We start from the raw sequence: 27800 nt of genomic DNA on the forward strand, positions 1-27800 counted from the left end.
AGAGATTTTGCTGTTTTGGAAGGAAATTGGTACTTTAATTCACCAAAGTGGCATTCAACTGATCACAAAGTATATTCAGAACATTACTGATGTAAAAAACAGCACCATCACTATTTGAAAAAAGTAATTTTTGATCATATCCTGACAGGCCCCATTTCCAGCAGCCATCACTCCAACACCTAAACAGAAAAACAAAAAGAAAATGTTAGAGTGGGTAAAGAAACACAGACATTAGATGACAGGTAATTGGAAAAGAGTGTGATGGATCTTAACCCCATTGAGCTTTTGTGGGATCAGCTAGACTGTAAGGTGCGTGAGAAGTGCCCGACAACACGTGGGTTGAAATGCCACCTGAGTATTTGGATAAACTGACAGCTAGAATGCCAAGGATCTACAAAGCTGATATTTTGATGAGAACTCTTTATAGTAGTTTATGTATTTTTTTTTTTTTTTTTTTTTTTTTTAAATTGTAATAGTACATTTTCACATTATTTTTTAATTTATTTTCTCCCCAAATTGGAATGCCAAATTCCCAATGCGCTCTAAGTACTCGTGGTGGCATAGTGACTCGCCTCAATTCAGGTGGCAGAGGATGGTGGCTCAGCAGTTAAGGCTCTGGGTTACTAACCAGAAGGTCAGGAGTTCAAGCCCCAGCACCATCAAGATGCCACCTGAGCAAGGCCCTTGACCCTATCTGCTCCAGGGGTGCTGTATCATGGCTGACCTTCTGACCCCAGCTTAGCTGGGATATGTGGAAAAAGAGAAATTTTACTGTATATATGCAAATCTATAATGGCTACTGAAAGTTTACTGAATGTTTGTTAAAACACTGTTTACTACCTATAGCAAGTCAGTTGATAAGTAACTTATAGTCAGTTAAATATCTATTTGGGACCATCAAAATAAAGCGTTACCTTAATTACCACCTTTTATTTTGAAGTCTTATGCATTATGGTGCTCCTTTTCAGTCACTTGTTTCCCTGCAAGGTGCAATGTAATCTATGCTGTGATGTACTGACTAACTGTACATTTCTTTGCAGATATTTTATTATACATTTTTATTTATTTTTTCCATGTTATTAATGTCATATTTGTCTTTGAAATTTATTTCGGGTATATGTAAAAACAACAAATGAGCAAATATGTAAGAAGGTACTTTCTTTATTCAGTGTGTGATATTACTAGTGTGGGAGGGAGGGAGAGGGGATGGTGGGCCAATAGCACTGATATACACAACACACACTGAATAAAGATAAAATTATTGATTTTATTTGTTCATCTGCAGGGATTAATTTGACTACTTTTAACCAGCATGTTATAGTTGTGCGGTCTGTGTGGGAATTCCAGCATCATGAAGGCCAAACTTTCAATACAATCGCACACCGAATTCAGAACCTGTTATAAAATACATAAAAATATAACTTTATAACATAAATAGCTAGTATGTGCCTCACATTTAAGTTTATAACAATGATAATAATGCTCTTCAATTGCCTAGTCCAGTTCTTAATGGCAAAACTGGCCCAACCAATTAATCAGTGAAGAAAGACGAATGAATTGAAGCTGCTATAGTGAGCAGCCCCCTCTGTTGGTCAAAATAAACAGCATACGGTAAGCTTTGCTGCTCGGGCTAAGTTTCTTGTCATGTAATATAATCACTATGCAGGCTGTTTTGAACGCTCTGGAAAAACGGGGACTTTCCGGGGACAGCTCCATTCGGGGGCAGACCACCAAAAACCGGGAATATCCCTGGAAAACGGGGACGTCTGGTCACCCTACCAAACAGCCATCTCGCAAAAGTAGTAATCTTAAGAGATTAAATGCGGCATTGATTCCACAGGGAATCACTTTGCCATCATGAGCGACAGAAAGACTGCGCACTGGCCACTGTGATGATAATTCAATTTGCGCACATGTGCATTTGTATGCACAGTCACTGCTGGTTGACCTCCAGTACATAAGACAAGGTTTTCTGCTGCAATGCTCTTTGTATTTTTTCAACTGGGCACAAATCAGGATCAATTCATTCCATTTCAGTGTCAAATTTAATTCTGCTCCCTGCGGACACACTACCTGGAACTCCAATTCTCTTACTTCTCCTACCACTGATAATACAGAGTGCCAGAATTTCAGGAGGTTCCTAAAGCCTCACCATTGAGCACCACCTTGCAAAGACCTCTGAAAGCCGATTTAAAACCAACAGTCTATATCTAGTGTTTTAATTAGTAATGACAACTGTGAAGGCAGCCAAGGGTTTCGCAAGATGATTTTAAGCATGGCAAGGCCTTTTAAATATACAAATGTACATGCAAACGCTTCCAGTGGAAAATGCCATGACTGTCCCACCTTATGTTTAGTAATGCACTTAAAAGCAAACATCACCCACAGCAGAGGTGGAAACAGACCACAAGCTACATGTTTAGTTCAATGGGTTTCAATGAGCGAGCAACTACAGCAAAATGCTCTTTTGCAGAGCAAAAAAAATACTTTTTTTTTTTCTTTTTTTTTTGGACTAGGATGTCAGAAGTGGCACATCTTTGGGCATGAATGCCATGAGTCTTGAGATCTTCTGTTTCATTTACTTTGTTTTATTGTCCATTTCTCTCCCAATGGCATCCACTGGATATCTTTTTACTAAATAGTCACTAACATACAACATAAAAAAACTACTTAAACTGAAAATGCCCAAACAGTGGGATAAATGTATAACAAATAATATAGATGTACAGCCAAGGCTGAAGCATTCAAGCCTTTGACACTGAATTTCAAGTCTTCAAGTTCAAATCTCTGAACAATTAGTTTCTTGTTCACACCAGATTTGCATTTCTTATTCATTTAAGCAAATTGCACATGTTTTGGCAAATGCGTGCAAAAGAATATGTACAATTGTCTATAATTTGTGCAATAACTAAATGCACATGGCTTGCTGATCAAAACTGATGTTGATTCTCAGTGAAATTGTCATACTCTTCACAACTTCTAAACATTTTTTTTACTGTGTGAGCCATCACATGCAAAATGATCCATTCAATTATCAAAATCTGTGAGACATACATGTATATTCCATAAATATCTATGACATGGAATGTTTGTGATGTCTGCTAAATCTCTGGCCAGACCAACAAGAGTGACAGGATGTCCACCAAGAAGATGGGAACTTGTAGTGTTACGTATGTGAGGAGGTACAATTTGTTTTTTACAGAACTACCGCAGGTTTTTTCATTGTTGCTTTTTTTTTTTTTTTTTTTTTTTGCATGGATGTCATTTTGTGGCAATTTTCTGTTCACTATATATGACTTTACATGTAAGAAATGTGTAAAAATGGACATGCAAATGTGAATTTTCTATTTACATGTAACACATTGCTACAAAAATAAATGTACTGTATACATACAAATGTGCATATCCTATTTCTGTGTACTACAGTATTGTACAGTATTGACTTTTCCCAGAAACTTTTACCTACTGTTGAAATCGGTATCTAAAAAGCTCAGTGTGATACACAATAGCATTCAGCTAGACAAAACTGACATTCTTGTATAGTACAGTAAGCAGTCATTGTCAACAAAAAAGTAGAACAAAAATTAAATTTGTAAATAACAAACATTTCCAGGGTTGACTGCCATGGTGAAACAAAACATCTTAATATTTTGACCAGTACGGCTCACACGATGACAAAAAAAAAAAAAACTTTTCATTTTGGTGGCATTGGCCAATTTACTGACACATTAACTAGGTTTTGAAGCATGAATTAAATGTTTTGGGTGAGTTACTACATTTTGCAGACATGCAATAGAGTTGTGATGTCCCATAAAACAGTTATGAAAATTGCACTTACAGTTTAGACAGTGGTAATTTCTCAGGGCCAGCAAAGCGTTCTCTGCTGGTGTAACATGCCTTATAAATAAATATTTTTTGATCCTTTCATTCTCATTGACTTTTTTGCCAATGTATTTTCGATCGCTTTCCACTCCTAATTCATCTACTAACGAATAGCAAAAAACAAAAAGTTTATCAAATCAGAATTTATTCCTCAATGCTTACAAGCAAAGTTTGACAACTGTTTCACAAATCGCATGCCCGAAGCCGAAGCAGCACATGAGTCTGAGCTCCACCCCGTCAAGCCTTCAGAATTTCTACAGAATCCCTCAACACTGCAGTGAATAGGCATCTAAAGTCGGATTGTCAGATTCATCAGCCAATCAGATTGATTTATTTGTTCTTGGTGGGTGTGGTCTTTAGGATATGTCCCAGTCCAGGCCTTCTAGCTGGCCTTGAGTGACGCAAACATGCTTTAAGTGATGTACGTATTTTGAAAGCGAAGAGCGCGAGATCTTGCTGATGAGTCGGCTGTCATCACTGCATCATTACCATTGAGAAAGAGATCCTTATGGATTTAAAAACCTGAGATGTTCTGCATGACCGAGCGACTGATTAATTAAACAGGAAAGGAGGGCTGATTTTCACTTCAAGCAAACTGGTAAGTGCTTTTTGCATTGTTATAGCAACATCAGGAGTTTTCTAAGTGTAAATTAGGCTGCTTGAGCATTCAGTGTCAGATCAAGTTTTGTAAAATAACCGTGTACCCTGACGAAACAAAATTTATTGCAAGCAAAATTTAAATTGCAAATATTATTAGAGAGCTTTTTCTTGGTATTAGACCTCCTTGGTTCTGGCTTTAGTGTGTGGATGTGTTTTTAAAATGTCAGTTGGTATTATTAGTTGACTGCCACGTAATGTATACGGTGTCGTATTCATTGTGAAACTGGGTTTTCTTAATGGCATGAATTGCACTGAAGGCCTAGACTTCAAATGCACGGGCCACCACTGAGTTTAGAGAATGTTAAGACTGTTTAAAAAAAATTAGCAAAAGCGATTGAGAAAAAGTGTAAAAGTATTTCAGCTAAATATGTCTGCACTAAATGTATCTCCTTGTCCTTGTGAAAACATCTTGAATGTACTGCTATAAATGGAAGGCACAAAAGAGCTTTTGAGAAAAGCTCAAGTCTGTGGATTCCAGGGCAAATCTTGTCATACTATCGCAACCTATGAAAAACAATCTGGTTGTCAATTACAGATTGTTGCATGAAAAACATATTATACCTGACCTGAGTAGAAGAGGCAGGTTTGCTTTATCGGTTTCATAGGATATCAGCATCAACATACATTTTCATTTAGATGGTCTCCCAGCCTAGCCAAGCTGGATTTATGGTGGTTTAGTTGGTCATTCAGCTAGTCTCCCAGCCTAACCAGTTGACAAGTGACCAGAACCCCTCTAAAACCAGACCAGCCTGACCTTTTTATTTTCTTCAGTAGCGTTAAGGGACTAGGAGAAGACACCTGTGCTGTCCAGGCAATGTTGGAGAGATCAGCAGAAGTAAATAAATCATGATTTGCTGTTTATGTGGTGTGGGTCAAAAAAGGTGGCTGTTCTCAATCTGTGGCTCCGTTTCCCTCACCTGTGACATACTGCAGTTTTGGCATCAAGCTGTCCCAGAACTTGCACTGTTGGGCTCTAAGCATCCGGAGTGTCTGTGATGGGCTAGTGTTGAGCACCACATACTGCTGATGTTCCAGTGTAAACTGCGGCCAATCCACTCCTTTGACATTTGGGTCCCTGTAACATCAAGCAATGAAATCAACTCAAAGGTCAGTTTATGTATGGAGCCGAGTTACATCAATACATTACTGCCCCAAAACAACACAGCCTTCTGAAGAAAAATCAATGAAATGACTCAATAGCTACGACAATTACATGCTTTTGTAAAGAACACCTAGCAGTCCTATAAAACCATGATTCTCAACTCCACGAACAAGATACACTGGAGATTCAACACAGTACCAATATTGTTTTTCATACAAAAGTAAACAAATATGTAGTTCAAAATAAAAAAAAATAAACAAATGTATTTATTATATTTATTATGCCAAGCAAACCTGCATTGGGTTCGGTAGTATTTTCTTTAACATAAAAATACAGTTGAGTTTGTTAGGATGCACAACCTTTAAAGTAAACAACTAATTATATGGGAAGTGTTTACTCAACATATTTATTTTGCTGTTCTAACTATGCACAACTATATGGTAAGTTTCTTTTTATTACACTAGGATTAGATGCTAGTGACAAAAATCTTCATAACATTCAGTTAGATTAATTTTATTACATTGATTAGCATTATTTTTTCCTTGCTATCCCCGAAAATATTATAAACATTACTAAAATAAATTGTCACGTCCAACCACTTGAGAACCACAGCTTTAAAATATGAGTCCTCAATTCACAATCCGAGAATTTCACTCGTTTAAAACATAATTGTCCCTTTTCAAAGAACGACAAACTTCAGCATGTTCCACTGTGATCTTGTTTACCGATCATGTCCATTGATGCGATTGCCTGCAGCGTGAAGAGTGGATGAAGTGTTAATTGAAAGAAACTAAGCTTGCTCACAGTCACAATAAAGGCTGTTGCTGCCTTCCCATAATTTATTCCAAACAAATGAGGATGCTAATCAACACTAGCCTGCAAGCAACACCAAGATTTGTTTTATCACTTCAACTTACAGTGGGAACATATTTTAGACTGTCTCATCAAGATATATATGCAACTTCTCCATCTCACAGTGACGTATACTGATTTATACTCTCAGACATAAATAAAAATAAAAAAAATCTGTGTATTAAAGAAATTGTTCAACCAAAAATTGTATTAAAAAAAAGTGTTCTTTGTTTATTCAAAGTACATAAAAAAATAAATTAAAAAAAAACACATACTCACTGAAAGTTGTTTACATGTTGTTCCAAACTCATATGTTTTTGAAGCCATACATTAGTGTTTAGGGCATAAAAAAGCATAATGGGAAAATAACGTACAAATACAGTTTCAGCCCCTTTGGTATTTGGAGCCCTAATGATCTATTCCAGAGCTTTACAGATGTAAATTTCTGAAATCCAAACATTAGATATGCGTTTTAACTAACTGAAGTACCACATGTGTCGCTTTTTCTTAATAATAGTGTATTTTTGGACTCTTAAAAACTGAGAATTTAGCTTTTTTTAATGTATTTTTTTATATGTGGATAAACATTGGTACATTTTTAGATTCAACATTATTTGTATTTCATTATTTGTACTTGTACTTTAGATGTTTGTGTAGTTAGACAAGAAAAACTAGCTTCATATCATGTGACCCACATTTAGTTTTTGAAATTTTTGGATGGAGCCGCATTGAGAGCTCCATATCACAGGGTTAGGTTATCCATATAGGGCCTTAAAAAAAAAAAACACAAAAAAAAAAACACAACAACAACAGCAACTAAAATTTATTCAGAATCTAAAAGGATAATATACTGTATATCTTAGGACCTTAAAATTGAAAAACAACAACAACAAGGAAAGTTTATTCAGAACCAGAATCTAAAATAATTTTACATATCTTTAAAACTTCTAGAGTTACAGGCACTCAGACTTTGGAAAAATAATACAAAAAAGTCCAGAATACAAAAAAGTCTCCAGTTTTTGGACTCACACCATTGGCATACAGTATAGTACAACACGGTGTACTGAAGTCACTTGATTTTAGTAATACACAAACCTATCTATGTTTACAAATGAAAATCATAACACTGTCACCTTTCTAAGGTTATAATGGATTATTCAGTAATTACTGATCCATGGCATACTATTTTTGCTTTCAACATAATTTATGTAATTTATGTTATGTAACTTTCATCAGTAAAAGCATTACCAAAAACTATTTTTTTTAGCCAGGGACCTTTGGTTGAGTTGACAGTATGACCTGGTACAGAAAATGAATTAATTCATTCTAGACTTTTCATTTTTGAGTGAACTATTCCTTTAAAATTGACAATATTTACACTCACCCAACTCTAGCAAAGTTGCTCCAATGCTCCATGATTCTCTGACTCATGGTCTTCTCTTCCTCAGAGAATCCAAAAGTCTTGTTCAGAGGTATCCCAAAAACAAACGGGATCTCATCCCCGTGCATTACCCCCATCCACTGAGGCCAGGGGTTGAAGCCAGAGCGATGGTGAAACAGGTACAATCGGACACTGCCCCCATGCTCAACATACCTGCGGGCAAAATCCAGCGAGGGGCACGAAAAATAGCGGTCACCCACCAACCAGCCTAAGGCATCTCTGTTCTTTTGCTTGCTTTGCTCATCTGTCCAATCCGTGTACTGGAAGGCAGCCACCTCTCTGGCTATATCACTGAAACCAGGGAGACTCAAGGATATACCCTTGAGGAACTGGTCTCTGTTGATAAGACTCTGGTTATGGATGCCAAACCCAGGTGCACCATAAACAAGGAAGTACGTTCCTTCATCTCTGTTCAATCCCAACAGGAGCTCAGTCTTCAGAAAACGTCCCGACTGGATTAAGACATTAGGCATATCCAAGAGAAACTCTCCATCCACTGTTGGAGGAAAGGGCACATTTATGATGACGGGATCAGAAATGACATCGTATTGAAGACTGACTAATTTCTCAGGTTCAACTGCTCTTAAGCAGGTCTCTACTTCAGTAGGTCCAAGTGGGCAGTTCAGAAGCTGAACCAGAGTCAGAGAACGGTTCCAGGCCTTAGCTGGCTCCACGGCTGCCCACACTGCATTAGGACTGCCACTCTGGAGAATTACACGGGCAAACAGGCCATGACTACCCTCCGAAAGCAAATGGAGTCCTACAGAGCCAGCTCCAGCACTTTCCCCAAACAAGGTTACGGAGGATGGGTCACCCCCAAATGAAGCAATGTTCTTTGCCACCCAGCTGAGAGCCAACTGCTGGTCAAAAAGACCAGCATTGCCCTTTATGTCCTTACTTTCAGGTAGAGATAGGAATCCCAATGGTCCAACCCTGTAGTTCATAGATACCACCACCACATTTTGGGACTGGCTGAGGAAACGCCCGTCATACATATCCAGGGAAGCAGTACCTGTGGAGAAACCTCCACCATAGATCCACACCATAACTGGTACTAAGGGCTTGGCTTTGTTATGGAAGTGGATTAAGGGGGTCCATACATTGAGGTACAGGCAATCTTCACTAATCCTGGTGTTGGGATTCCACATCTCAGCTCCTGGGAATCCTGGGTACACTGTATCTGGCACCTGGAAGCAGGAGTTGGAGTATTGAGTGGCATCTCGTATCCCGCTCCACACCTCAGCAGGCTCAGGTCGTTTGAAGCGAAGCATGTCCAATGGAGGCTTGGCGTAGGGGATACCAAGGAAGGCTGTCACGGACTCTAAGCCATCTGGCACAGGAAGTCTTACACCCTGGACTTTGCCTTTGTCAGTGGAGACGACCAGTTCATCTTGCCCTGCTGTTGGTTGGAGGAGTAGAATAGCCAAAACTGGCAGAGTGGATTTGATGTGAGCGCCAATCATGGTGTCTTCTAGGCTGATAAACAAAAATCATGAAGAAATCTATGAGCCATAAAATCTATGAGCCATAAAAGCAGTCTAATGATAAAGCATGAAATATGATTAAGGATTGAAATCTTAAGGAATTAAAAATAAAAATAAAAATTACCCTTTAACACATATTCTATATAGCAAAGTCAAAAGGCATCTACACTGCAAAACTTAACACAGAAACTCATCTATGGAGGGATATCAAGAAAAGGCATTTCTACAAGACCCAGACATTTTTATGACCTATCAATGCAAATTGTATTTACATATGAATCACAATCAAGATATTTAATCATTTTCATTTATGTGCACTTACACTACCGGTCAAAAGTTTTGAAACACTTATTCTTTATTATATTTTTTTTTTTCTTCACATTTTAGAATAATAGTGAAGTCATCAAAACTATGGAATAACATAAATGGAACTATGGGAATTATGCTGTGACTAAACAAAATCCAAAATAAATAAAAACTGTTATATTTTAGCATCTTCAAAGTAGTCACCCTTTGCCTAGAATCTGCAGACATGTACTCTTGACATTTTCTCAACCAACTTCTTGAGGTATCACCCTGGGATGCTTTTTAAACAGTATTTAAGGAATTCCCATCTATGTTGTGCACTTAGTGGCTGCTTTTCTTAATTATTCGGTCCAAGTCATCAATTTCAAAAACTTTTTTTTTTTTTTATAACATTTTAGTTTTGTAATTAAATAAATTAATATGTTGGCACAATTATATTTTTGTCTACAAAACTAATTTCAAACATTTCAGCATAGCCTTCAGATCAAATTATTTTTAAGATCATGAGTAAAATTTCAGTCAAGTGTTTCAAAACTTTTGACCGGTAGTGTTATATTTTCCTACAATTCAGTACTTCCACATGCATTTTGAGTGATAATGCAAATCACTGAATCAGCAGTGATGGGCAGTAGCTTTGCTACAAATAGAGAAGCTATTAGCTTAACAACATTTCTCAGTAGCCAGGTGGTAGCTTTGCTATTTTTTATTTATTTATTTATTTATTTATTTATTTAAATCAAGTAGCTTTTAAGTAGCAAAGTTATTTTACTGATTAGGTAAAACTATAGCATTGACAAAAGCTACACCGCTACATCATGCCATGTACCCAGTGTTTACTGTTGCCAGTTTTGAATCAGAACTAAAGATTTATGATTCACAAATGAATCGCTCATTTGAGTTGGTTCTTTACAATGAATTGCTCAGACATGATAGCAAAGCGTTCTGTATCAGCTCGCGATTCAATCTGAATGACACAGAATGCTCCCGCATGCATTTAATATATTTTAATAAAGATCTTAACTTTAAATCAGTACTATTATTATTATTATTATTATTATTATTATTATTATTATATTACAATGATATAATATTCAGGTTGACTGGGTTTAAAATAAACTTGCGGCAAATTGTCCATTGTTACCAAAGGTCTGCCGGAGGCTGACCAGTACTGGTGAAAACTGCAAACTTCTGGTAAACATTTGCAGCAAATCACAAGCTCATTTGCATGCAGCAAATTTGCAGCTAGTTAAGATTCTTTGTGAGGGATTACACAGCAGACAGCAATGTGATTGTTATTTTTTTCCCCCCTCTGTTTTTCACTGTTTTATTTATTTATTTAGTCTGGTTCTTTTTAAGAGGACTCAGGTATGAATACCATTTCTAGAACAGTATTTCTGGTCAGCAGTAAAGCATGGGCAAAACATGACTTAATTTTATTTAAAAGGAATTACTTCCACTTTTATATATATGTTTATCATATTAATGTTTAAATCGCAATCACAATATTTTACAGAATAATTATAATTAAACTATTCTCCAAATATTTCGGCCCTAATCATGAATAATCTATATATCACCCAGCCCATTTCCCAACCCTTTTTATGATGTCATTACAGTATTTTTACTCTAAAGGTTGGATCTCCCCTGTGACCAAACCAATATATAACATTACACTGCTGCACAACTGAAGCAGGTGCAGGCAGCAACATTCAGACAGCTATTAATGACACCGCGGTTTCAGCTTACTCCAGATGGAGAGGAAAGCACAAATGCTCTCTATGACTCACTCAGTACGATGAGACAACCCCGTCAACCCTTCTCCTTTTCCTGAATACTCAGCTCCATGTGGGAAGAAATATATATATATATATATATATATTTTTTTTTTTTTTTTTTTCTAAAATTAGACACACTGATTGCTTGTTGTGATAGTGAGTAAATCCTGCTTGATTAATATGGCCTGCCTGCACCAGACAGACTGACCCAGAACACTGAGCTTCTATGTTATTGAGAAGAAGTACTTTCCTTAAAAGAATAGTTCACCCTAAAATGAACATTCTGGCATCATTTATTTACCTTCATGTCATGTATGCTGTAATTATAAAAAAATAAATAAAATAAAAATAATAATAATATTATTTTAATTTTAATTTTTTGGATCACATAAGGATACATTTTGTAGAATCTTCACGTGCTTTCCCATATAAGAATAGTTCATTGTGATCATGTCTGTTAAGCTCCAAAAAGGAAAATAAATATTTTAAGACACCACAAAATTTGTAAATTCTACTCTATATTATATTTCTTCTCAGGGAGTCTTATGGAGCTATATAAACAGACAAAAATGTATGTTATTTACTGATAAAGTTTTAAATATTTTTTTAATTTTTTTTTACTTATATATATATATATATATATATATACATATATACAGGTGCTGGTCATATAATTAGAATATCATCAAAAAGTTGATTTATTTCACTAATTCCATTCAAAAAGTGAAACTTGTATATTGTATTCATTCATTATACACAGTCTGATATATTTCAAATGTTTATTTCTTTTAATTTTGATGATTATAACTGACAACTAAGGAAAATCCCAAATTCAGTATCTCAGAAAATTAGAATATTACTTAAGACCAATACAAAGAAAGGATTTTTAGAAATCTTGGCCAACTGAAAAGTATGAGCATGTACAGCACTCAATACTTAGTTGGGGCTCCTTTTGCCTAAATTACTGCAGCAATGCGGCGTGGCATGGAGTCGATCAGTCTGTGGCAGTGCTCAGGTGTTATGAAAGCCCAGGTTGCTCTGATAGTGGCCTTCAGCTCTTCTGCATTGTTGGGTCTGGCATATCGCATCTTCCTCTTCACAATACCCCATAGATTTTCTATGGGGTTAAGGTCAGGCGAGTTTGCTGGCCAATTAAGAACAGGGATACCATGGTCCTTAAACCAGATACTGGTTGCTTTGGCACTGTGTGCAGGTGCCAAGTCCTGTTGGAAAATGAAATCTGCATCTCCATAAAGTTGGTCAGCAGCAGGAAGCATGAAGTGCTCTAAAACTTCCTGGTATACGGCTGCGTTGACCTTGGACCTCAGAAAACACAGTGGACCAACACCAGCAGATGACATGGCACCCCAAACCATCACTGACTGTGGAAACTTTACACTGGACCTCAAGCAACGTGGATTGTGTGCCTCTTCTCTCTTCCTCCAGACTCTGGGACCCTGATTTCCAAAGGAAATGCAAAATTTACTTTCATCAGAGAACATAACTTTGGACCACTCAGCAGCAGTCCAGTCCTTTTTGTCTTTAGCCCAGGCGAGACGCTTCAGACGCTGTCTGTTGTTCAAGAGTGGCTTGACACAAGGAATGCGACAGCTGAAACCCATGACTTGCATACGTCTGTGCGTAGTGGTTCTCCCCCACATTTTTGAATGGGTTTTGTTTCACAGTCCTCTCCAGGGTGCGATTATCCCTATTGCTTGTACACTTTTTTCTACCACATCTTTTCCTTCCCTTCGCCTCTCTATTAATGTGCTTGGACAAAGAGCTCTGTGAACAGCCAGCCTCTTTCGCAATGACCTTTTGTGTCTTGCCCTCCTTGTGCAACCTGTCAATGGTCGTCTTTTGGACAACTGTCAAGTCAGCAGTCTTCCCCATGATTGTGTAGCATACAGAACTAGACTGAGAGACCATTTAAAGGCCTTTGCAGGTGTTTTGAGTTAATTAGCTGATTAGAGTGTGGCACCAGGTGTCTTCAATATTGAACCTTTTCACAATATTCTAATTTTCCGAGATACTGAATTTGGGATTTTCCTTAGTTGTCAGTTATAATCATCAAAATTAAAAGAAATAAACATTTGAAATATATCAGTCTGTGTGTAATGAATGAATATAATATACAAGTTTCACTTTTTGAATGGAATTAGTGAAATAAATCAACTTTTTGATGATATTCTAATTATATGACCAGCACCTGTACATATGAGTATTCTCTCTCTCTCTCTCTCTCTCTCTCTCTCTCTCTCTCTCTCTCTGTATATATATATATATATATATATATACACTGTATATATACAGTTGTGCTCAAAAGTTTGCATACCCTGGCAGAAATTGTGAAATTTTGGCACTGATTTTGAAAATATGACTGATCAAGGATAGTGATCATATGAAGCCATTTATTATCACATAGTTGTTTGTCTCCTTTTTAAATCATAATGATAACAGAAATCACCCAAATGGCCCTGATCAAAAGTTATATACCCTCGAATGTTTGGCCTTGTTACAGACACACAAGGTGACACACACAGGTTTAAATGGCAATTAAAGGTTAATTTCCCACACCAGTGGCTTTTTAAATTGCAATTAGTGTCTGTGTATAAATAGTCAATGAGTTTGTTAGCTCTCACGTGGATGCACTGAGCAGGTTAGATACTGAGCCATGGGGAGCAGAAAAGAACTGTCAAAAGACCTGCGTAACAAGGTAATGGAACTTTATAAAGATGGAAAAGGATATAAAAAGATATCCAAAGCCTTGAAAATGCCAGTCAGTACTGTTCAATCACTTATTAAGAAGTGGAAAATTCAGGGCTCTCTTGATACCAAGCCAAGGTCAGGTAGACCAAGAAAGATTTTAGCCACAACTGCCAGAAGAATTGTTCGGGATACAAAGAAAAACCCAAAGGTAACCTCCGGAGAAATACAGGCTGCTCTGGGAAAAAGACGGTGTGGTTGTTTCAAGGAGCACAATACGACGATAATTGAACAAAAATGAGCTGCATGGTCAAGTTAAAAACCACCTGTGTAATATTGTGTAGGTCCCCCTCGTGCCACCAAAACAGCGCCAAGAAGAATGCTATTCTTCTCATCACAAATTTACATAGCGGTTATCTGAGTTACCATAGACTTTGTCAGTTTGAACCAGCCTGGCCATTCTCTGTTGACCTCTCTCTCTCTCTCTCTCTCTCTCTCTCTCTCTCTCTAAATATATATATATATATATATATATATATATATATATTTATTTATTAAAGCAATATCACACGAGCAAGAGTGCGATATGGCCCTACAACAACACTGCTGTCAAGGCATAAAAATGTGAGTTCCATACCTCCCATACCACTTTCCTAGGCTACAATATCAGCCATCAAGGTGTAGAAATGGTTTCTCTAAGATAACAGCAGTCACCGAATGGCCTCCACCTTCAAAAATCAAGGAATTACAGCGGTTTCTGGTCTTCGCCAACTTCTATCGCCATTTCATCAGGAATTACAGCATCATTGCAGCCCCACTCACGTTGTTGCTCAAAGTAAAGCCCAACAAATTGCCTTGGAATGATGCCGCATACCAGGCCTTCATCCCCATCAAGTTAAGTTTCACGACCGCTCTGATACTAAAACATCCTGACCCCAATCTTCCCTTCGTCGTAGAGGTAGAGGCTTCAGATTGCGGGATTGGAGCGGTCCTGTCACAACGTCACGGAACACCAGGCAAGCTTTACCCTTGTGCCTTTTTCTCCGGAAAATTTAACTCTGCAGAACGTAACTATGATGCGGGAAATAAGGAAATACTTTCCATGAAAGCAGCCCTCGAAGAATGGTGTCACTGGTTAGAGAGGGCAGTCTACCCTTTCCAGGTTATCACCGATCACAAAAATCTTGAATATATCAAGGCAGCCAAGAGATTGAACCCATGTCAAGCCCAATGGTCATTGTTTTTCACCAGATTCAATTATACAGTCACTTACCACCCTGACAGCAAGAACAGCAAGGCAGATGCACTTTCACGCAGACATGATCCACCCTACCTCCAACCTCACCCTGGGTCCATTCTGCCACCATTTGTCATCATTGCACCGATTAGTTGGGACATTATGGAGGAGATACAATGAGCACAACAGCATGAACCATTACCTCCTAACTGCCCCCGACCAAGCACTACGTACCCCAAGCTCTACGTCAGAGGACTATCCAATGGGTCCACACTTCCTTAAGCACTGGACATCCTGGCATCCAAAGAACTGTTACCCTGGTGCGTAATTCCTTCTGGTGGCCAACTTTGATTCATGATGTAACTAACTATGTAAAGTCTTGTCAGGTGTGTGCCCAATCCATGACCCCCAGAGAACTGCCCACGGGGTTGCTTCAACCAATGCCAATACCACAAAGACCATGGTCCCACTTGTCCATCAACTTCATCACAGACCTGACAAACTCCCATGGTAACACTACCATTCTGGTAATAATAGATTGATTTTCTAAATCATGTAGACTTGTTCCACCAAGTCCTTAGGGTCTATGGAATCCCAGAGGACATCATGTCTGACAGAGGTCCACAGTTCACGTCCTGAGTTTGGCAGGCTTTCTGTAAACAACTGGATATCAATGTGAGTCTCACCTCTGGTTACCACCCTCAGGCCAACGGACAGGTGGAATGTCTAAACCAAGATATATCTTCTGAGTTATTGTAGCCGTGAACAGGAGAAGTGGAGCGATTTCCTGCCCTGGGCCGAATATGCACAGAATTCCCTCACTCATACCTCTACGGGTCTAACCCCCTTCCAATGCATGCTGGGCTACCAACCCCCAATGTTCCTTGGTCAGGAGATCCTTCTACGGTGCCAGCGGTGGACGATTGGATTAAGCAAAGCGAGAGGGTGTGGGACAGCGCACATGTCCGGCTACAGCGAGCGCTTCCAGGCTGACCGACGGAGGCGTCTCCATCCCAATTATCAGCCAGGACAGAGAGTCTGGTTGTCCATAAGGGATCTCAAGTTGCGGCTACCCTGCAGGAAGCTCAGTCCAAGGTATGTGGGTCCTTTCTGAATTATCCGTCAAATAAACCCAGTTACTTATCATTTAGAGCTTCCTGCTAATTACCGCATCTCTCCTTCCATGTGTCCTTGCTGAAACCCATCCACCCGGCATCTGGCTCTGGAACCAAGGATTCTGAGCCTCCACATCCATTGGAGGTAGATGGAGCCACAGCATATATGGTCAGAGAGATCATGGACTCAAGACGACGAGGGAGCCAGATGCAATACTTGGTGGACTGGGAGGGCTATGGACAAGAGGAGAGATCATGGGTAGACGCCAAGGACATATTGGACCCGTTCCTGATCCAAGAATTTCATCATGCCCATCCTAATCGTCCAGCTGCACGACCAAGGGGACGTCCCAGTAGAAGAACACCAGTTGTTGTTCATAGAAGGGGGGTTCTGTAACATCCGAGGTTGTTACCCCTCCTACCAACCACCAGAGGGAGCCCTCTCCCGAATACTAACTCTGTACCATTTCTTCTTTGGTGACTTCCTGTTTAAACTATATAAATACCATGCTGTTCCATTTTGACGTTGCGAAGTATTGCCGGTTTACCCTGCCTTACCAAGTGTTTTTCCATTGCCTTTGCTGATTGTTTTCATGTTATGACCATTGCCTGTTTTCCAGGATTTACTGCCTATTGGATACCCCTTCATTTTGTTTGCCTTGTTGGACCGTCTTTTTGGTTTATTGGATTATACCGCTTGCTTTACGATTACCTCTATTTGCCTGCCGATTTGGATTGTTTTCTTGTGTTCATAATAAACTTCCAGCACATGGATCCTAAAACCGTCTCCATGGCCAGTTCATTACAATATATATATATATATATATATATATATATATATATATATATATATATATATATATATATATTATTTATGATTAAGCTATATCACCCAGCTTTAACAAATGTATAAAGAGGGAGCAAAGGTCAAACCAAAAAAAAACAAAAAAAGGAAGAAATCACTTATGGGAGCTATATCAGAGAATGGACTAAATATGGCTTTCTCCATCAGACAGAAGCATCATAACATCAGCATCAGGTTCATGTAAATGGCATGTTTAATGTCAAGAGATCCCTAAAGACTCAAGGCACTTTATCTGCCTGACAATGGAGAAAAACCAAACAGCAAATCTCTGGTGTGCACAGGTTGAAATGAGAAGATAAGACACTCTCCTTGCCTCTTTTCAGTTTGTCCCCTTGGACCCAAGCCTTCTGACAAGTTTGTTTCCCTTTTTACTTGCATCTCTGTCCTATCTCTCACTCACACAAACACACACACACACACACACACACACACACACACACACACACACACACACACACACACACACAGGTTTTTAGAACCTTTCTCTGAAAGAAATCAGACATTTGGATTGAGCTGTCAGAATTCTCTGAAGCAGATCTCAATGAGACTCAAGAGGAATATGTTTGGGGACTTCCGTTAGAATTCTTAGGATTAGTACAATCACTTTTGCAAAGACCAATCTGAAAATGTGTCTTAAAGTCAACATGAAACGGCTTTTGCAATCCGTTTTACTATTTTTCTAACATTACCTATGCTATTTCCAAGTGAAACAGGATATTCAACGAGACAAAAATATGGGACCACGATTTTGTCCATCCAGAATTGATTGGATGGTGAAAAGTCGGCGTTCTGTACCAAAATGGAGCCAGACCTGAATGCGAGTTTGTAGTAAATTCTGGAGGATTGCAAACTAGCTAGATTTCATAAAGGCTGCCATGCCTACAAAAGTAGCTTAAAACAATGCCCAGATAGCTATTATAGCTTGGTTGACATCAGCCAAAAAGGAAGGCTGTGTCAAATGCGGCACGAGTTACTTAAAAAAAAGATTTTCTTTCTTTGCACTAATGAATTGTGCATTAAGAAAAAGTGAACAGGGTAAAATTTGATGCTAAAGTTTAGAATGGCTTTATAAAACACAGAACATAACATAGATCTCAGGCCTACACTCTTTTTTTTTAAACTTATGTAGATGGTTTAAAAAATACTGGGCACGATTTCATCGGTCAATATATGTTTTCCTCCTAAATCGATATCAGATCAGCATGGGCTCAGGAAACCGCCAAAAATCCACCCACATATACACATATTGAGCAGACAGAGGCCATACAGAATGTTTTTATTCAAGGAAACTCCTATAATAAAGCCCAGAGCGTTGCAGCAGTGACGTCTGCCTGTAGCAATAATAGTTCATCACGTCATATCTGAATCTGAGAGTGACTCTTCCACTATCCTTCTACAAAAGGCAGCAAAATACTGCCAGAAAAATAATTTTTAATTATATAATGGGATTGTTATACATTTACAAATATGTACAGTATAACCCCAATAAGTAACTTAAATGTAGTTTGAAGAGTAGCTAACTACTTTTTCAAAAGGGAAGTTTGATTCTAATTTCACTAAATTATGAGTAGCTTGGCAATCTGCAGTTTCAAAGAAGCTTCCCCAACACTGCTTTTGTAACAATATAGCAGTTTTGAACCATTCCAGAACACTCTGGAAACAAACAGTCCCTGTGAATACATCTATTAAAACCAGTGCTTGAAGTGGGGCGGTACACAGTACCTGCACTTCTCTAATTTTGCCTACAGAGTACCGGCAGTTTTTCTTGCATACCACCACTTCTCAGAGTCTCCCGGTACGATATAATGTCTTTATTTAATGTAAGTCAGTGATGCGATGAGGCCAGCCAATCACTTTTATCTGACCTTCCAAATGATTTTGATAAAATCGCGGTGGTTAACATCCAAGTCCTCTCTGCGCAAAACTCAGCGGTGAGTTTAACAACACCCAACGTGTGCAACAGCATCGGTGGCCGTCAAGCGATTAGTGATGGGAAGATCGGATCATTTTACTGACTTGAATCTTTGAGTCTCGTTCAGCAAAATGAAAAAATCTTTATTCAAGTCATTTCGTTCATTTCGTTCATTTGAGCAGAATTAAATTAAAATGTTACATTTTCAATAGCCAAATCCCCCCCAACATGTCTACTTAAGCAAACTTTGATTATAGTCCCAATAAGGAAAAATGTATAATGCAGCCAAGGAAAAATTATGAGAAATAGAAATGATTAGTTCACCTCTGGAAACTTCTTGTCCGAGTCGTTCGTTCTTTTGTCACGTGACAGCCGTATATGACAAAAGAACGAACGACTCGGACCAAAAGATTTGAAAGGTCAACTAATCATTTCTGTTTCCTGCACAGCGCCTATGCGGTTTTCACGTAACAAACGAACGGAGGTTGCGCAATGCACTTGCGCAGCCAACACAAAATGAATTAATCACACTCTGAGACTACTCGTTCTTCTGAGTCACATAAAAGATTACTTCAAAATGAACGAATCATTCATGAATGACCCATCACTACAAGCGATCCGTGGTTCAGTTCCGAAGGAGCGCGTATTGTCATGTGTCATGGTGGTCATTTTCAGGGTAATTCTGTCAATATGGGCTCTTGTGTCATTAGTTTTTAAGTGTACATTTTTAACCTATTTGTTATTTGGGGGTGTGAGGTCATGTTTGTATTTACAGCCAGACCTTAAACATGTTAATTAAATATATTTTTTTAAATGTAATTACATACTTTTTTTTTAAATTTCAATAAATGCATATTATTAACAGTTTTGTTTATTAATGTATTGAGAGATTATTGAATGGGACTTTTATTATTGAATGGAACTTTTGCAACAGCGGAAGTTCACAGCTACGCGCGCTGTCACAGACTGTCACTCAAGTCGAGTGCGGCATCAAGCCCTTCTAACTAATTGAAATACTTTCTGCACTCCACACAGTGAAAAAGAATAGTTTCGTCATGCAATGTCTTAATTTAACCCAAGACAAGTGGATATTTCAAAATTAAAATTGCAGCTCCAACTTAAGGCAGCGCGCTGAAGTCGTGGCTCTAATGATAACGTGGGCTTTTCTGTGTCATGGTGATGGTCATTTTCAGGGTGATTCTGTCAATATGGGCTCTTGTGACATCAGTTTTTAAGTGTACATTTTTAAATCTGCAGCAATATATTAGCGTGCTTTGTCCTGCATGTCATGAGCAGTATTTATGCATTTAACCCACGCCCTTGCGGGGGTACTGGAAACGACAACTGGGGCGGGAATAGACAGAATTTCTGTGCATGCACAGCGAGTCACGTGCGTGAGAGATTCTGTCTAAAATATCCTTATTGTGTTGCATGGAAGAAAGTCAAAGGGTTTGGAACAACATGATGGTGAATGATGACAGAATTTCCATTAATATTATTAATAATAATTCTGTAATACATGTTAAATGTGTATCATGTAATGGAATATAGGGGAGTTAACGTCCATTATGTCATTTGTGAAAGTAACGAGTTACTCACTACTTGAGTATTCTTTTAATTGGATGCTTTCTTATTCTTATTAAAAAAAGTATTATTCAAGTAATTGTACTTTTATTTGAGCACAGTTTTTGGCTACTCTACCCACCTCTGGAAGACACCTTGGGAGGAACTGAGACAAATTGGTTTATATTCTTTAAATCTGCCATATAAAGTACATTTAGTTAAATAAACAATATAATTCCTAAATTTTTAGAAGGAGAGATGTAACTTCATCACTTTATAGGACAGTGTCCATTCCCTTTTGGCAATGCCTTTAGTCGAGGTGACTGTACAAAGCCCTGGAAATCTGAAGTACTCATTCACATACACCAAATGATGGTGTTTGTATTAAGTGAAGAACTTATTGGTAAGGTTCAAGTGGCTTCAAAGTCAGTTCAGAGGCTCACAAAGATGATCCCTGGACCCGACATTACAGATTAAATAATGAGAGAGAAAGAAATTGACCTGGTGTATGGGAAGCCTTCCAATCAAGGCAACACCTGCTCTAAGCTCCGTGAAGTGTCTTTTGATCGATCATTTTCAAGATTACAACACTTTGACCACACACACATCACAAAGTCCCACCATAAACACATTTCTTAACAGTGATATGGTTTATATTGGCCAATAAACTAAGATAATATCTGAAGCACTCTCTTTTAAAAGTGAACAAAATTAAGCCGAAACATACTCTACGCAAGTATGTGAAAGCAGACACCTCTTGCCATACAAGATTGATTTCACACACCATTGCTTTCTGAAATGTGTCAGAGCACAAATCATAACCCAACACAAGCATGCACTGCATTTTCAGCATTGCCATAAGAGGTGCTGTAGTGAGATTATTGTGAACTCTCCGCTTCTATGGTTCGTTTTCTCTTTCAAGTCAAGTTCTTTCAAGTCATGGTGGAGCAACAGTTTGAAGAGAATATTGCTGAGCAGTTAAAGTCAAAGTATATTTATAGTAATTTACCAGAATAATAACGCATCAAGTTACCACATACATTTGAAGGTAACTATCACCCTCTTGAAAATGTCTCTGTTACTTATTTAACCTTTGTTCCCTGAAAGGAGGGAACGAGATGCTGTTGGAGCTCCTCATAGGGGCGGTGACCTTGAAACCACATACCATTTCACCAATTTGATTGGCTCGTGATGGTTTTTGCTCTGCCCTATGCATGCATCATTGCAGGCATTTAAGCTGGAGCCCCACCCCATCAGGATTTTCCAACTGAAGGGAGCAGAGCGCTAAAAAGAGCTTAAAAAAGGAAGCTAAAATAGCTTTTTGCTTAGCAACATCTTTTTTTTTTTTTTTTTTTTTGGGCAAATATTTCAACAAGCAAACAACCAATAAATCCCTCTGTCTGATGTGCACCAGCACTATTTTTGTAACAGTCGTTCACTGTGAGTGCACGGAACTTATGACGCTTGGCTCTGGTGGCTCGCTGAGATTGATTGTGTTCATGGCAAACACATGAAACTCAACACGCTTTGCTTTCGGCTCACTTCGTTATGAAAGCTGAAGATGATCCCTCGCCTCCTGCTTGCTCCTCTGTGGCTCCCGAGGAAGGGCACAACAGGCGCGCCGGTAAGGTAATGTTCAGCAGAGATGAGGGGGGTGCTATATTGCTGGTTCATTAGTGAGACATGTATGCACTCAGGTGAGCCGCTTAACGTATGTTCCCCTAAGGGTGGGAAATGGGGCAAAGCGGCCTCTGAGGCTGCTGGTAAGGGACCGAGAGATGCACTCTTCTCCCTTCAGTCAGAAAATCCTGATAGTGTGTCTTTAAAATATATTCTTTAAAATATCTTAAGTTCCGTGGAAGAAAGTCATATGAGTTTGAGATGGCATAAGGGTGAGTAAATGAGAGAATTGTCATTATTGGATGAAATATCCCTTTAACCAGAATAAATCATCTTGAATCAGCATGTGGGTAGTCGGCAGAAAACAGAAGCACCATTTTAAGGGCCATCCAGCCCTTGGTCTCATTATCATTTCCTTCACCTGGGAAATCATGACTCACAGTCTCCTGACCCTACCTGAACAGCCTGACACACTGAAACAGGAAGTGCCATTGCAATGCCTCAAGGGTCTGCCAGGGCCAACCCTGAGCACAACATACACTCTATTAGCATACTATTATCTATTCAGTGCAGGGTGAGTGGGCAGGGCAGCAATTAAAGGCACGATACAAGAGAACTTGAGCCACAGCGTGTGATCTGACCTAATCTCTGGTTTCGTTCACAGGGCATACTACAGACTCTATAATTTATGGCAAAGAGCTCGTAATGAGAAGCTGGACCATGTAATCAGAGCTCTTGAGGGACAAGAGAGAAATACAAATGTAATTCACAAATCCACATGAAAGACAGTTGCAGATGACACACAGCCAATAGAAAGCCCTTTACTGAAGCATTGTGCAGCAATTTCATATAACTGATTTTGCTTAACTCATTTAATCCCACCAGTTACACTTGTGACTGAATTTATGAAATTTGAAGAGTTTAAAAAGAGTTGTTGATGTATTTTACTCGAGTTGTCAATTGAAAGTGCTGACTGTCTTGATTTCATCTGATGAATGTCACGGGAACGACCTCCATGGTCGTGAACACAGGCAGAGACTCGGGAACGACCTCTGTGGTCGTGAACATGGGCAGAGACTCGTGAACGACCTCCGTGGTCGTGAACAAAGGCAGAGACTCGGGAACGACCTCTATGGTCGTGAACATGGGCAGAGACTCAATAGCAGAAGCCCTTCTCCTCCTCCGCTTCCGGGCAGCCGTGAACACTGACTCCGAGATGGATGAGGCTGGCAACGCTGGCTCTGGGACAGATGAAGCTGTGACATGGTGTGGAGCAGACTCAGACATGGCTGTGACATGGCGTGGAGCAGATTCAGACGTGGCTGTGACATGGCGTGGAGCAGACTCAGACGTGGCTGTGACCTGGCGTGGAGCAGACTCAGACGTGGCTGTGACCTGGCATGGAGCAGACTCAGACGTGGCTGTGACCTGGCATGGAGCAGACTCAGACGTGGCTGTGACCTGGCGTGGAGCAGACTCAAATGTGGCTGTGACCTGGCAGGAAGCAGACTCAGACTTGGCTGTGACCTGGCATGGAGCAGACTCAGACGTGGCTGTGACCTGGCATGGAACAGACTCAGATGTGGCTGTGACCTGTTGTGGAGCAGACTCAGACTACGGCAATTCCCTCCACCGGTGAGCTGAGTCCGATCCGATAAATAGATTTCAGGTGGGAATCAGCAAATCCTGTGTAGCTGGCAATGGTGCTGAAAAGATGGGAGTATCCCTTTATGGGTAAATCTGCCTGGCTCAGTTGAATGAAGTAAGCTGCTAGATCCATTTTGTATGGTCAGTTGTTCTGTAATGTTTGAAGGATGTCACGAGAGCAGGATCTAGATGCAGCTTAACTTTAATAACATATAAATAAAATACAAAAACAGGGTAAACACTGGAAAACAAACATTACATCAAACAGGAGCAAAACACAACAACTGACAAAGAGAACTGAGCAGACAACAGGGCATTATATATACAAGGATAAACGAGGTAAAGGAAGACAGGTGAGAACAATCGGAAACAGCTGGCAGTGATGAGGGCAGTGAATTATGGGGAATGTAGTCTGGGAAAACAGAAGACAGAGGCTAAACACAAGGCAAAACAACAGTGAATCATGACAACAATACCATATTGTGTACATACTGTATAATGTTTAAAGGGTATGTTATTGATTAATTAATAAGATTGGTCTGGCTCCCATAAATCATGCTCACAGGACAAGTAAACATGTTAGTTGTCACAGTGGGAAAACACAGAGCCTCATTTTTGAATAGGCAACTGAATGACTTCCATTATAAAATGGCAGATTTCAAAGTATTGTTGCAATAAATGAAAATTAAGAAAAATGTAAAAGAAATAGGAAATTATTCTTGATTTATCATTTTCTTTTTCACAACTGCCTGTTTAAAATCATGGTACTTTATTAGTTGCAATTTTCTAATGGGCTCTATTAAGCCACTGAGTAATTTATTAGTAACTATAGTTTCAAACCAGTTATTTTTATTGTATTTTGTCTTTATTTTTTTTTAAAGGCATACACTTTGTTTCAGTTTGTTTCACTGAGCTATCCAAGAATTAAAATACTGTTCATGTATACTACATTTGCCCACTCATCTTGAAAAAAAAAAAAAAAAAAAAATGGGATTAAACGGATTAATTTACAAATTCTCACAAAACCTGGTCATATTTGACCCAAAACCAATAAAATAAAAAATAAATAAATAAATAAATACATTTTCATTGTGACATTATTTTCAGCACATTTAAGTATATTTTACCCTCTAATTCTTTTGATTTTGGGGGTAAAATAGAATCAGGGCTTTTTCTTGACACGTTTTGTAAGAACCACACAAAGGTAAAACTCAACATGAAATTAAACTGCGATAGTAACTTTAGAATGTCTATAAAAAAATAATTATTTATTACTTATGTAAACACCGCCATGATATCCCTTATAAAAACACTATGGCTTTACCATGGTACAATGTTGGCATCAGACTATACTTTTATATATGATACAGAATTATGTTACTGAACTACCATATTCATATACCATGTGAATTACATTCTCCAAGCAAGTTACTTAAAATAGTGAAATTGTATTACCATGGTAAATATAAAAAACATGGTACTTTTTTTGGACAAACAAGCATTAAGATACAGTCATTATCTTTTACTCAGAATGTTGTTGTTTCTTGTAATGCAATACACAGTGTAACCCTGTAAAGCAACTTCTAAAAAAAAAAAAAAAAGAAAAATCCATCTAAAGCTATAATTACCACACAAGCTGTTTTATAGCCTTACATTAATAGAGATTACGTGACAATATTTGTAGGCCTACTTTAATAAATTCATTGATCGTAAAACAATTTAAATGAGCTAGTGAAGTGCAAAACAGTGATTAAAAGTGTAAAATGATGAGCAGTAAGCTCCAACATAATATAATATTACTTTTACTCAAACATATCTATACACAGATTTTAACTTTTATATGAGTGATTCATTTCAGTATTTCATTATTTATTTATTTATTTTCTGTATTTTGCATATTTCTTTTGATTTTGAAGTAAAATAAGACCAAAACATTTTCTTGAGAATCACCCATGGATTATAGTATAGTAAATATGTATATCATACACTGCCTGTCCAAAAACAAAAAAAATGTCACATACTCTAATATTTCATTGGACCACATTTAGCTTTGATTACAGCGCACATTCATCTTGGAATTGCTTCGACAACCTTATGCAATATCACAGCATGTATTTCCGTCCATGTCGCATAGTTGCATTAATTTTTGGCCGAGGTCTTGTACTGATGATGGGAGAGTCTAACCACTCCATAAAGTCTTCTCCAGCACATCCCAAAGACTTTCAATGGGGTTAAGGTCAGGACTCTGTGGTGGCCAATTCATGTGTGAAAATGATTCCTCATGCTCCCTGAACCACTCTCACAATTTGAGCCCAATGAATCTTGGCATTATTGTCCTGGAATATGCCCGTGCCATCAGGCAAGAAAAAATCTATTGATGGGATAATCTGATTATTCAGTACATTCAAGTAGTCAGCTGACTTCATTTTATTGGCACATAACGTTGATGAGCCTAGACCTGACCAACTGAAGCAACCCCAGGTCATAAGGCTTGTACAGTGGGCACTATGCATGACGGGTGCATTGCTTCATGCACTTCCCTTCTTACCCTGACGTGCCCATCACTTTGGAATAGGGTAAATCTGGACCCATCAGACTACATGACCCTTTTCCATTGCTCCACAGTCCAATCTTTATGGTCACTAGTAAACTGAAGTCATTTTTTCCAATTAGCCTCAATAACAAGTGGCTTTCTTGTGGCCATACAGCTGTTTAGTCCCAATCCTGTAAATTCTCATTGCATTGTGCATGTGGAAATGCTCTTACTTTCACTATTAAACACAGCCGTGAGTCCTATTGTCAATTTTTTACAATGTGACTTCACCAAGCGTTTTAGTGATCTCAGACCACGATCATTCAAGATGACCACATTTCTTCCATGAAGCTGATGGTTCACCACTATCCTTCCAGGTTTTAATAATGCGTTGGACAGTTCTTAACCCAATTCCAGTGATTTCAGCAATCTCCTTAGTTGTTTTCTTTGCTTGATGCAGGCCAATAATTTGCCCCTTCTGAAACACAGTAACATCTTTTCCACAACCTCAGGATACGTCTTCCGACATGGTTGTTTAAGAAATAAGAAGCTACACACTGCATCAGTTAGGGTTAAAAGAATTGTTGCCATCTGAAACATATTAAATCACTGCAATAATGATCCAATCATAGGCTCTTAAGTATCTGCTTAGCTAAATCGAAACAGCAAATATTTTATTTTATTTTATGTATTTTTTTTGGCCAGGCAGTGAGTTTACCTATAACTGCTTCTGCAAGTAAAGTTTAACATACTCTTCTACTCATAATAGTTTGATCATAAGGTCCAGCAGAATGAGAATGTGTTCTTAAAATAGCCCAATAACCACAGTGCAGCATATTTGGGGAGCGACTGATAATCCAGTGACAATCTGTGAATCCAAGAACCTGAAATGGAGAACAATCCAAAAACTCAGCACTCCGTAAACACGCGCTCATCCATGGAGCGCAACTTTGCTTTAACTCTACACAGCCCAAACCAGATCCGTGGATCGACCCTCTCTGAAACACACAGTCTATAGAAACGAGCAATGGTGTCCAGATCTACTCTTTAATCCGCCCCATTATAGATATAAATAGATGGCACAGTACCAAAATATTCAT

At 38.6% G+C, this 27800-nt stretch overlaps 1 protein-coding gene across 1 annotated transcript in view; it reads right to left on the reverse strand.

The window, feature by feature from the left end:
* The window catches only part of LOC127456244 (acetylcholinesterase-like), a 27966-nt gene continuing 166 nt past the window's right edge, over positions 1-27800 (reverse strand). Inside the window, exons 2-4 of the mRNA XM_051724639.1 lie at positions 7881-9413; positions 5460-5617; positions 1-179 (exon numbers count right to left, since the gene is read on the reverse strand). Of these exons, the coding sequence (XP_051580599.1) occupies positions 76-179; positions 5460-5617; positions 7881-9400 (1782 nt within the window). The 5' untranslated portion in view covers positions 9401-9413 and the 3' untranslated portion in view covers positions 1-75. The remainder of the gene's footprint in view (positions 180-5459; positions 5618-7880; positions 9414-27800) is intronic.

The sequence above is a fragment of the Myxocyprinus asiaticus genome, chromosome 18 (genome assembly GCF_019703515.2).
Source record: "Myxocyprinus asiaticus isolate MX2 ecotype Aquarium Trade chromosome 18, UBuf_Myxa_2, whole genome shotgun sequence".
Classification (NCBI taxonomy): Eukaryota; Metazoa; Chordata; class Actinopteri; order Cypriniformes; family Catostomidae; genus Myxocyprinus; species Myxocyprinus asiaticus.